Source organism: Arachis duranensis, chromosome 7, assembly GCF_000817695.3.
Source record: "Arachis duranensis cultivar V14167 chromosome 7, aradu.V14167.gnm2.J7QH, whole genome shotgun sequence".
In the NCBI taxonomy this organism is placed as follows: domain Eukaryota; kingdom Viridiplantae; phylum Streptophyta; class Magnoliopsida; order Fabales; family Fabaceae; genus Arachis; species Arachis duranensis.
Genome location: NC_029778.3, coordinates 4,776,346 through 4,788,398, shown reverse-complemented (window position 1 = coordinate 4,788,398; position 12,053 = coordinate 4,776,346). Strand labels below are relative to the sequence as shown.

Here is a 12,053-nt window from a genome sequence, read left to right as displayed (position 1 = left end):
AAATAATTTTAAAAAAATTGTTGATATTAACTGAATTTTTTTCTAATGAAAATTATTATATTTTAACTCAAGATTCCGAATTCTTAATATCCAAGGAATTTGAGAATCTTTGTAAGAATTTCTTACATTCTTCATTATTTTTTGAAAAGAAAATATTATTTAATTTTCTTAAATATGTTACAAATCTTATGATTGAGAAATGGTTCACGGGAAGTACTTTCTTTTTCTGGTGGAGTCCCATACACATAATGTTGTATTGTACAGTACTCAAAATAAAAACAAATAGTCCATAGTAATGTCAATTAAAATTAATTTTGTTTAAAATAGTGGAGTCATAAGACATGAAGGGTGTATATGAAGCTACCTAAGTAGATATTAGTATTTTTATTTTTTAAATTAAAAAAAAAAGTTAGACAATACTTGTGATAGTTCAAGTCACGATGTACTTTTAAATTCAATACTTATTTAGATGCACCAACAATTACTATTTTCTTACGGTAGCCTAGTATTTTATTTATTAATAAAAAAATTTAATTTAAATATAAATTATAACTTATAACAATAAAATTAAGTCCAGTTTAGATAAACAGTTTAATTAATTATTTTTAAAAAATAACTTAAATAATAAATATTTACATTAAAAATAAATTATAAATAAATTATTTTGTATTTATTTTTTTAGTTTGAAAATTATCTATTAAAAAAAATGTGATAAAAAACTTTTTATTATAAAAAAATACTTTTTTAATTTTTTCGTAGACATTTAAATAATTTCTTAAAAAGTTACAATTTAATTTTAAAAATTACACTAAATATTAATACTACTATATTTTATAAATAAAAAATAAAAAGATTGCTTTTAAAACTTCCCACCAATACAAAAAAAACATGCAAACTCTATTGGCAAAATGGCAATAATTAGCTATTTTAAGAGCATAAATAATCACTATTTGAAATTTACAACCTTCCAATAAACATCGTTTTAATATTTATAAAAAAAAATCTTTTGAAGTAGGCATCATCATTTCAAACTTTTTGGATTTTCCAAATTATTCTTGTAACTACATCAATGTTTATCAACTTGATGTAACTAAAAAAAGTATTTACATTGAACTATTAATAATTATAGGTATATTCATTAATCACCATTTTAATTAAGCAATATATTTTACTAAAGCCTAGATTCCCTTATGTTTGTAGTGGTACTAATTCTATTTCTTAACAATCTTTAAGAAAGAAATTAAATCTTGGAAAGAAAAATTGATTTAAGTACCTATCCATAAGTTGACTCAAGACATCCTCTTCCTCACTAGCATTTATTGATCATACCCTAAATTGGGTTATCTTTCATCATAAGTTACATATTTGATTATTTTCCCTCTCTTAAAAAAAATGATATAAGAAAAAAGAAAGAGAGAAAAAGCATATATTGGATAATACTGTAGATGGTTCATAGTTGCTCATGTGCACAGCAGGAGGCAATCACGGATTAGAAAGGTAGCCCCATACATTATCTCATTTTTTTTTTCAATTTTTTTGCCCATAATTCTACAGATTTAAGGGGAAAAATAATAGTTTTTATTATTTCAAAACATCCACAACTTACAAACTTTGATCTTTTTCTTTCTCTTTAACGCATAAATAAAAGTTTAAAACATTATTAAAAAATATTAATTGTACACCAAAATCAACTACTAAAATCAGTTACTAATATTAAAAAATAACAATCAGCTACTAAAATCAGTTACTAATATTAAAAAATGTTATTGTTAATATATATTTGTATTTTAATATATATTTTATACTGGTAGTTGACTTTAGTGTACACGTAACATAGTCCAACATTATATATATACTAAAAAGGGTAAAATATTGTTTTGATTCCAAGTTTTGGGTCGAATCTTAATTTGGTCCATAACGTTTCAAACATCATATTTTAGTTCCAAACATTTTTTAAACGTCTTATTTCAATTTCAAAAAAGTTTTAACCGTACTTAATATTGTCTTACCATTAAATTTGAAATAAATAATTCGCATATTTAAGAGCCAATAACATTTGATTTTAGTATGCAAGTAAAATAGATTTACCAACAATTATTAATATAAAATTTTTTTCTTTAATTTTGAAGTGTTGATAATTGATTGTTAGGATTTGGAGTTTTATGTAAAAAGAAAATTGAAGAAAAAAAAGTGTTACAATAAGGTTTTTGTTATGTTTTTTTTAACAAAATATGACTTAACTAATATCATTATTAAGGTCCATGTCACTCATTATATTAATTATTAGTGTCAAATTTATGGGTAAAACAACATTAAACTTATTTAAAACTTTTTATGACAGAAATAAATAAATAATTAAATTTATTTAAAATAATAAAATAATGATTTTAATAAAATATCAAATATATATTAAAAAAAAAACACATTTTCCCTCCTTCCTTTATAATTCTTAATATTTGAAAACCTTATTTATGGGTTTAGGTAACATTCATAATTTACGGCTCTAACTCTGTAACAATGAGTGACGTGGCAAATTCTCATTGGTCTGTCACATGACCAGACTCGAACTCGACTATAGAGGACCCCAATCCTTTCCCTCAATCTCTCTCTCTCTCTCTAACCAAAACACACAAACACATACTGAAGACACCAGAAGTAGGTGAAAAGCAAAGAACCCTCTTTCTCTCTTCAGATTTTCTCACATTACCACCACAAACCGCTGTTTTTCCCCTTCCAACCTAATCCGATCGGAAAGTGTGAGAAAATCTCCGAGAAAGTGACATAAAAATCTCACACCCCAGAAAGAGGAAATTAAGAAAAATACCAACTTTCCCTGTTGGGATTTTCCCATGAGGGTGAAATGAAATCAAGTCTTGATTTTTGAAGTAAAGGGTTGAATCTGGTGCCCCCTTTTGATCCTAAGCTCTGAAAGTTTGCGGCTTTGTGTTCAGATCTCCGTGATTCAAGTGGTGTTGGAGCTAAGTGTTGGATCTCCTTGATGGGTTGACTGAATGGTGGAGCTGGGGCTTTTGGTTTTGGATTTTTTGGGGTTTGGAATGTTGAGGAAAAGTTTCAATTTTTGATTTTGGGTTTTGGTGGTGGTGGTGATTGAGCTTTGAGGTCAGTGGCAATGGTGGTTCTTAAGTGATAGTGTTGTGTTTGTGTGTGTGTGTTGGAGGAAATGTCTGCTTCTTTAGCTGCTTTTGAGAGACCTAGACATGGAGCTTCCAACACGGTATGTTTTATTATTTCATATTCTGTTTTCATCTTTGATAGAATCAAATAGCCCAAAAATATAAAAGAAATGTTACTGTTTAAGTAATTTTGAGCTAATGCAGAAATGATTTGATGGAAATTTGAGTTTGAGGAGGAAGTTTTTGTTTTTAAAGTAGTTGATTTATTGGTTGAGGTGTGAGAGATTTGGTTTGATGTGTATCTCCTTGAAAATATTGCCAAAAGAGTGAAAATAGCATTTGGAATTGGTGGTTTAGTATTCCTAGTTAAGTGTTGGTTTTCAGGATGCATTGGAATTTTCTCTAGTGTATTTAGCTAATTAGCTTATTCTAGTAAGTATTGAGAATTTGGGACAGGGGCACTAATGAACTAGCTGAATCTAGGAATCTAGGTGTCATTTACCATATATGTTTATATTTTAGTTTCCTTAATAGTTTAGGACCATTTCTTGTTTAACATAATCATAAGCATGATCATAATAACACAGTAAACAGTTATGATTTTATGCTGATAATGGCTGGCATGCCGGAGGTTGTGATTTGGACCTGACTATTTGATTATCATAAAATGAGAATGTTGTCTGTTCAAATATGTAGAGTATAGATGTCATTCAAAAGAAATAGCTGCTTCTAATGTAGAAGATTTGGACGATGAGAGTATAGATCAAACTGATTGAGAAGTCGCTATTCATAAATTGAATGCATTAAACAATTGAGTATGCTAAATAAAACCACTAATACACTCATATACTGATCTGCATTGTGAAAAGGATGAAAAGCAAATGAAACAATAAATGTCTTGTACACATTGATATCTGATGGATCTTTTACCTGGATGATTCTAGCATCAACTATTCTTCCTCCTATTGTTTCGTTCCATTGTCCTTGCTGATTTTTTTTTTCTTATTCTTTTTCTTTCTTGTGTTAAGTTGCACCAAAATGCATGTGTTCGAGTTAACATGTGTGCCTCCAAAAGATCATGCTCTACATATTCCTTTTAAATTGAAGAAAACAAAACCAGAATTTCTAGGTAGTTGGACCCTGGCAAAACTTAGATTTTCCGGAAGTACAAAAGATTTATATCCATCCATATATCCCAAATGGTGGGACAATGCAAAACAGCTGAATACTTGTCTTAGAGCCAAAGAATCCGAAATTTTTAGTTGGAAAGAAATGGGAAGACCAGTTGTGCCAGTTTAAAATTCTACAAGTCATTGACGCAGTCTAAAGGCCATAGAGCTTGTCATCTAGTTTCTTATTATAGGTTGTTGTTATCTTCGAAGAAGCGATGTTGTTCTTGAATAATGATAACCTGTGTTTTCTGGCTCACGTGTACTTCATTTCTAGCTTGTATTTCTAATATAATTGCTCAGTTTGAAAGTAGATATCATGAGAAGTTATCGAATGGCTCCTAACACATCTTGCTATTTGGCAGGTTTTCAAAAGTGGCCCACTTTTCATATCTTCTAAAGGTAAGTATTTGTATTTTTTTCTTTCTTTCCCAATTATGCTTTCTTTTCCCCCTTACCTCTTTTGTTCTCGCTTGATTTTTTTCCCTCCTTTATTTCAAATATGGTTGTTGATATTTTCATATCCAAATAAGTTAATGATACGGGAATTTATCCTTGTTTTCTTGTTTTGAATTTTGTAGGTATAGGCTGGAAGTCTTGGAAGAAGCGGTGGTTTATACTCACGCGCACATCATTGGTTTTCTTCAAAAATGATCCGGTTAGTATTAAATCTCTCCCATTCTTCTTTTATCATCTTTATTTAAATAATTTTCACTGTCCTTATATTCCAGTTCTTCAGATGATTGTATTCCCAATTAAGCATATGTAGCTGTAGAACTGTAGATTGCAGACAAAAATTAATATATTGCGATCGATCAATCCTCCATAGATCTTTCTGTTTGAAAATGTGAATATGGACCAGTTTTAGATGATTGTGTAAAACTACACAAATCTTTGCTTATTTGGCACCTTTATAAAAAAAATGTTGGTTGGTCATTTTCTTTGACTATCTTTACTTTGGTTGGTCATGTAGAGTGCCCTTCCACAGAGAGGTGGTGAAGTAAACCTGACACTGGGAGGAATTGACTTAAACAATTCAGGAAGGTACGTTTCTTACATTTGAATTTTTTTATTTTTGAATTTTCATCATTCAATGATCATCTTCTAAATTTTGAATTTTATATTTCAGTGTTGTTGTTAGAGAAGACAAAAAGCTGCTTACAGTATTATTTCCAGATGGACGTGATGGGCGAGCATTCACCCTGAAGGTGATACACGATTGCACTTACTACTGCAATCTTGAGTGGATGGAGTTCAGTTAATACTTATTATTTATTAGATGTTGCATTGTTTAAATTATCTTATTGTTTTTCTCCCATATCAGGCTGAGACATCGGAAGACTTGTTTGAATGGAAGACAGCTCTTGAACAAGCCCTTGCACAAGCGCCAAGTGCTGCTCTTGTTATGGGACACAATGGGATTTTTCGGAGTGATGCGAGTGATTCCATTGAAGGGTCTTTCCATCAATGTATATACTCATTGTTCATTGCATCCTACCCATTTTTTCTGAAAAATTATATTAACTTATTTTAGTTGTATGTTGATTTTGCAATTTTGGGTTGTTTCTGCAAGCTTCTGAACCTTCCCCTACCCGTTCATCATTAGAAATATTCTTTTCTTGTTGATAGAAAGTTTCTGCCATCCTCATTTGTCTATATTCTTTCTAGGGAGGGACAAGCGTCCAGTTAAGTCTTTGGTTGTTGGAAGACCAATTCTTCTAGCACTGGAAGATATTGATGGAGGTCCTTCTTTCCTTGAAAAAGCTCTTCGGTTTCTAGAGAAGTACGGTAAGTAGATCTTCAAACAACTATCTAGTTTAACCAAATTTCATTTCAGTTTTCATCGTCCTTGTCTCAAATTTTTGGATTTAGATGTTTAGTTTTGTTTCCTTAGTTAAATTGATATTCTATGGTTCATGTATATTGCAAAGCCATGTTGGGAAATGGAAATGCACTTAACTGAACATTGGGAAAGAAAAAATATAACATCAACGAATCATCTTTGCAGGAACTAAAGTTGAAGGAATTCTAAGGCAGTCTGCAGATGTTGAAGAGGTTGACAGGAGAGTTCAAGAATATGAGCAAGGTAAGATGGAACCATTAATATGACGGTTGATAGTATTCAATGCTTTTGCTATGACACATGAAACTAAGGAATTATTATCTGCAGGCAAGACTGAATTTGGTTCTGAGGAGGATGCCCATGTTGTTGGTGACTGTGTCAAGGTACATAACATTAGTGTCGAATAATTTTTGGTGTTAACAAACTAACGGTGAATAGCTCAAAGCCATAAGTCAGTTATGAATTATGATCCTTTCATCAACTTTAACTTTGAAGGTTAATGACCTTCTGATATGGAAGAAGCTATATTTTCGAGCAGTTATTGTGATGATCCTTGAATTTTTAAATGCTCTGTTGGATTATTCATTTGATTAACCGTCTTACATTGGCATGTTCACAGCATGTTCTAAGAGAGCTGCCCTCATCTCCAGTTCCAGCTTCATGTTGTACTGCGTTGTTGGAGGCTTATAGTAAGTTTAGCTGCATCCTTTCTTGATAACCATATGCTTTTAAGAATTGATGGTTTTTTGGAAGTGAATATATGATATAGAACTTCATCTTATGGATACTTTTATTTTGCAAGAAATTGATCGCAAAGAAGCTAGGATTAATGCAATGCGCTGTGCCATAGTGGAGACCTTTCCAGAGCCAAATCGACGTTTGTTACAAAGGTCCCCTTCCTCACGCATATATCGTAAATATTGACCTCACCTTTTGACCTGATTTAACATGAGAAAATTTACGCATTTGCAGAATTCTGAAGATGATGCACACAGTTGCTTCCCATTCTCAAGAGAATCGGATGACACCGTCTGCTGTTGCTGCTTGCATGGCTCCCTTACTCTTGCGGCCTCTGCTAGCAGGAGAATGTGAATTGGAGGATGAATTTGATGTTAGTGGTGATAGCTCAGCTCAGCTTCTTGCTGCGGCTAATGCTGCGAATAATGCTCAAGCAATTATTACTACTTTGCTGGAGGAGTTTGAGAGTATATTTGATGTGAGAGACTTTCTTCTTTGATTAGTTGTGACTTAAAGTCCTTTGCTGCATTTATGTTAGTTGAGTCTGATGTATCCTGTTTTCTTTTGTTGTTTCAGGAAGAAAATATTCAGAGATGTTCAATTTCAGCAGATTCTCGGGTTGAGAACAGTGGGACTGAAGATTCAACCGATGATGAAAATATAGATGTGAAAGAAAATGGATACCATGATGCAGAGAATGAAGTTGATCAAGAGACAGAAGATGATGCCGATCGTGTACACAGTGGAAAATTGAGTGAAAGTAGTGGTTATGCTGGCAGTGATCTTTACGATTACAAGGTATGTCATGCAACTTCTATATGCTCCCCTCATCAATTGTCATTTACCGATAATGTTTTAGCTTAAACAAAAAATATTCTACAATAATTCAATTTCTACTCTCTTTTCATATACAAATCTCAAATTTCTATGTAGGAATATCTACAGAGAACTCATAAATATATAGAATGCTACACGTCCATAATTCTGCCGAGCTAGATTCAATAAGCAATTTGTTCATAATATTTGTGGTTAAATGTCACCCATCTTTTTCATTCATTTTTGTTTCTCAAACACAATTTGTGCCTATGCAGGCATTTGGAGGTGATGATTCTGATGTTGGATCCTCCAATGGCCATACCAAGACTGTCACTACTAATCATAATGCTGATCCTGATCCTCAAACTCCTCAACTGTCTGAGGATCAAAACAAGCAAAGAAAGAGCAATGAGAACTCAGTTGATGAGAAGGATGCTCCAAATTTGTTACCTCCCACTGAATCCTATCGTTCTATGGGTGAGATTTTATCTTCTATGGACCCCGCCAACCATTTACCCGTGCCTCAGATAGAAACAGGTTCTGCAAAGCAGACGGGTAAAGCTGGCAGTAGTAGTTTCAGTTCCAAACGGTCATCATTCTGGGGAAGGAGTAACGTGAGTATTTATTTTTTGGTCATACCTAAATTGTTTTTCTACTTAAAAATTCATGGTATGATCCTTTTATGTAAGATGTACTAATCCGAAGGAGTGGACTGACTTAATTTTCACGATGTGTGGTAAAATTGAGATGTCCCAGTCACCTTTTATCAATATTTGTCATCTGATAATTCATTCTGATTTATGCAGGCAAGGAAGACACCGTCAGTGGAATCTGTTGATTCTTCTGGAGAAGAGGAGTAAGATATTTAGCTTTGTACTTACTTTTTCGCCATTGTTGAATGTGTCATTGCATTGTTATTCTGTATATGGTCCATAGTTACTCCGGGATCATCGGTCTTATATATAATGCTTCGGCTTTAATGTTTTTTTCTTCTTCGTTTGCTCTTGAAAATAAACATGAAATTTTTTTTATTTGTGTAGGCTTGCTATTCAAAGGCTTGAGATTGCAAAAAGTGATTTGCAGCACAGAATTGCGAAGGAGGTAGGTTTTTTTTGGTAGCTCATTTTTGTGCAGTATTTTATAGTTGTTTTTATCTTAATGGAGTTATTCTTTCATTTCAGGCTAGAGGCAATGCTATTTTACAAGCAAGCTTAGAAAGACGGAAGCAAGCTCTGCACGAGCGGCGATTGGCACTTGAACAAGATGTAATCATTTATTTTTCAATATATGGTCTTATATACCGATATTTCTTTCTTTCGTATTTATTTTCTTTTGATTTTGTTTGCTAGTTCTATTCTTATCTTCCTTAACCATCATATCATCCATTGACATTACCACATCATTCTTCTTTTTCGACATTAATGAAGTCTGCATGATATTTATTATTAAGGTTTCAAGATTGCAAGAACAATTGCAAGCTGAGAGGGATCTTAGAGCGGCATTGGAAGTTGGATTGAGTATGTCTTCAGGATAGTTTTCCAGTTCACGCGGCATGGATTCCAAGGTTCTTTCATTTCTAGCAAAACTTGATATTCTTTTTCCATTCTGATTTCTTTCTCTATATACACAATCTTACAAAATCAACTTATGCGAAGACAAAGGCCGAGCTGGAGGAGATTGCACTTGCTGAAGCTGATGTTGCCAGGTTGAAGCAGAAAGTTGCGGAACTTCACCATCAACTTAACCAGCAGCGACAGCATCACTATGGTTCACTTACTGATGTGGGTGATCGATACCAACATGCCCAAAACCATCCTCAGCAGTAAGTATGCCCAAGCAATGCTGAAACCAAGTTCTAAATCGGCGTTTCTTTAATTTATAAGGACCTGCTTTTTGTTTCAAAACTGGGATCTCGAGTCGAATACCCTGTGTAACTTGATCTGATTTATGCAGGAGATTTCTTCAGCAAGATTTTGATTCAACTCTTGCCTTTTGTAATCATGAAAGGAAACAAAGGACTGAGGTAATTTTCGTTCGTGAAAACTTGTTCCGCCCACCATTAACCTCCTAGTTTGAGGGCCACCATTTTCTCACTTGAAGGCCAATCTTATGTTTTGTATTTTTTTTATTTATTATGATAAAATCTGGCCATTGTTATGGATTTATGGTTTTCATAGCTTAAAATAACATGGCTATGCATTTTTTCTTTCATTTTCCTCAGGAGGGCTTGTTGGGCACAGATTGGAGAAATCTCAAAGGACAAGTATTGGCAGCCGGTAATGGCAGTCGACAACCTACTCGAAAGCAATTTATGGACTCAAGTCCTAGTGATTCAAAAAGTACCGAGGCATCGACAAGCATGTCTGTAGATGAGCTTGGTACCGTTGACTCCGCTGCTATGCCTTCCACCTCGAGGGCTGCAGAGGTAAGAATTTAGTTCTCAAGAATTGTGCCTTGGAAAGTGCCTCTTATTCCAAATTCCATTAACATGTAGAACTATGAAGATTTCTTATCCTATCATCAGCATTTTGTTCCATCTTTTCTGCTTTTACTCTATCGGATGTTTATCGTATTCGTATGCATGTCTCATGTCTGCATCAAATACTGCCACTGCGCATTTGGTTTGTGTTTTCATTTTCTGTTTTTAGAATTTTAGGAAGAAAAAAAGAGAGAACAGTGACAATAAAATTCAGTTTTCTGTTTTTACCTCCTGGTGTTTCTTTTTTCCTTTATAAAATTCTATAAACAGAAAATACCGAAAACAAGAACAGAAAATAAAAATGCAAACCAAACACACTTCTCAAATTTGTGACTGATTTTTTTTCCGCTTAAAATTACCATAGTTTACATATCATATTCATATTCATATTCATTACTCATTTGTATTTGTGCAACATAGTTTGGAATTAACCTATCAGCACTGATTTCAGGGGACAGAATATGGAAGACATCCATCTGTAGCTTCCTCAACATTAGTAGAGTTAACGACTCGTCTCGATTTTTTCAAGGAAAGACGTTCTCAGCTGATGGAACAGCTTCATAACCTCGATTTAAATTACGGTTCCACCACCACCTCCCAAGATTTCGTCTATAAACCGTCGTCGCCATCATGGAGTTGATTGGCCAAATTGGTGCTTCATAGGATCATATCCATGTGGAGGAGGAATAATTTTGGCTGACATGTTTGTATATCCTTTGACTCATTGCATATAATTGTATCCCTTTTATGCTCTATGCACTGTTTTTCCATTCTCAGTTTCTATTTAATTTCTTTTTTAACTTTTTGGCATTTGTTAGTGAAAGGTCATTGGAGTTGAGATGAGAATCTTTCAGTTTTTTCCTCTATTGAGTCTTTTTCTTCTGAATTCCTTTGTTTTCTTTAGGGGAAGGAGTGGAGTTTGTTGTAATTATATGTTAATGTCTATAGTTGGGGAATTTTGTTGGTGAAACAAAACAAATACAATGAAGAAATTTTTACTTCATTTTGTTTTTTTTTTAATTATTATTTTAATTTTTTTTAGAGAGGGTTATGTTCTAGCTCTATAAGTTATTGTTATTAGGAATATTTGTGATGGAACGTAAGAAGCATGGACACTAATAAGAGCACACGAGTTTCAAGTTTTTACAAGATACGAGGAAATGGTATATATATGAAATATAAAATATTTTTTTAATGAATTGTAATATTTTAATTTTTTGTTAATTATATAAAGTATTTAAAAATTATTTTTTGCGTTAGTAAATGATAATATATTATTTTTGAATTCATTTCAAGAATATAAATTAAGAATAATATTGGATATAGTTGATATGCGATGGTATTTAGATGTGTTTAAGTGTGTTTGGAAAAGCATTTTGTATTTTTTATTAATACATTGATGAATAAAAAAGATATGTCTATTAGATGAGTGTCGTATTCAAAATATATCTTTAAAAAAACGTTAATAAAATGGAATTAATTAAGTATACTCTTAAGATTTTCTTTATTTTTTTTTTACTAAATCCTTAAGTTTTTTGATAAATTGAGTGAGTGATTAAAGACTTCTAATGTAGGATACTTGTCTCTTCAAAATATTTTTACATTCATAGTATGTGAAGATTGGATTTAAACAAATTACCATTAAGTCATATTAATATATAGGCAAAAGCCTCTTACCTTTTCAGAGATGTACCATTAAGTCATATTAATATATAGGCAAAAGCCTCTTACCTTTTGAGAGATGTGCCGTCTAGGGCTTTTTACTTGAGGAGTACATACTCCTTCATTTTGTTTTGCTAGAATTTTCTTTAAAATAGAATTTTTGTGCCGTCTAGGTCAATGTTTGATTTTTGTCAATTCTTTTTTTAATTCTT

General features: G+C 32.4%; 1 protein-coding gene across 1 annotated transcript; it reads left to right on the top strand.

Annotated features, from left to right (window-relative positions):
* The first annotated feature begins 2,607 nt into the window (after nucleotides 1-2,607).
* LOC107496614 (rho GTPase-activating protein 7) lies at nucleotides 2,608-11,199 on the top strand. The gene is given in 22 exon segments (XM_016117913.3): nucleotides 2,608-3,235; nucleotides 4,669-4,705; nucleotides 4,885-4,961; nucleotides 5,277-5,347; nucleotides 5,433-5,511; nucleotides 5,628-5,772; nucleotides 5,972-6,091; nucleotides 6,312-6,389; nucleotides 6,474-6,529; nucleotides 6,766-6,835; nucleotides 6,949-7,036; nucleotides 7,119-7,362; nucleotides 7,461-7,682; nucleotides 7,976-8,314; nucleotides 8,507-8,556; nucleotides 8,741-8,801; nucleotides 8,882-8,965; nucleotides 9,151-9,264; nucleotides 9,356-9,522; nucleotides 9,654-9,723; nucleotides 9,922-10,125; nucleotides 10,631-11,199. Coding segments are annotated over 22 exon segments (2,619 nt in total). The 5' UTR covers nucleotides 2,608-3,181; the 3' UTR covers nucleotides 10,820-11,199.
* The last annotated feature ends 854 nt before the right edge of the window (nucleotides 11,200-12,053 follow it).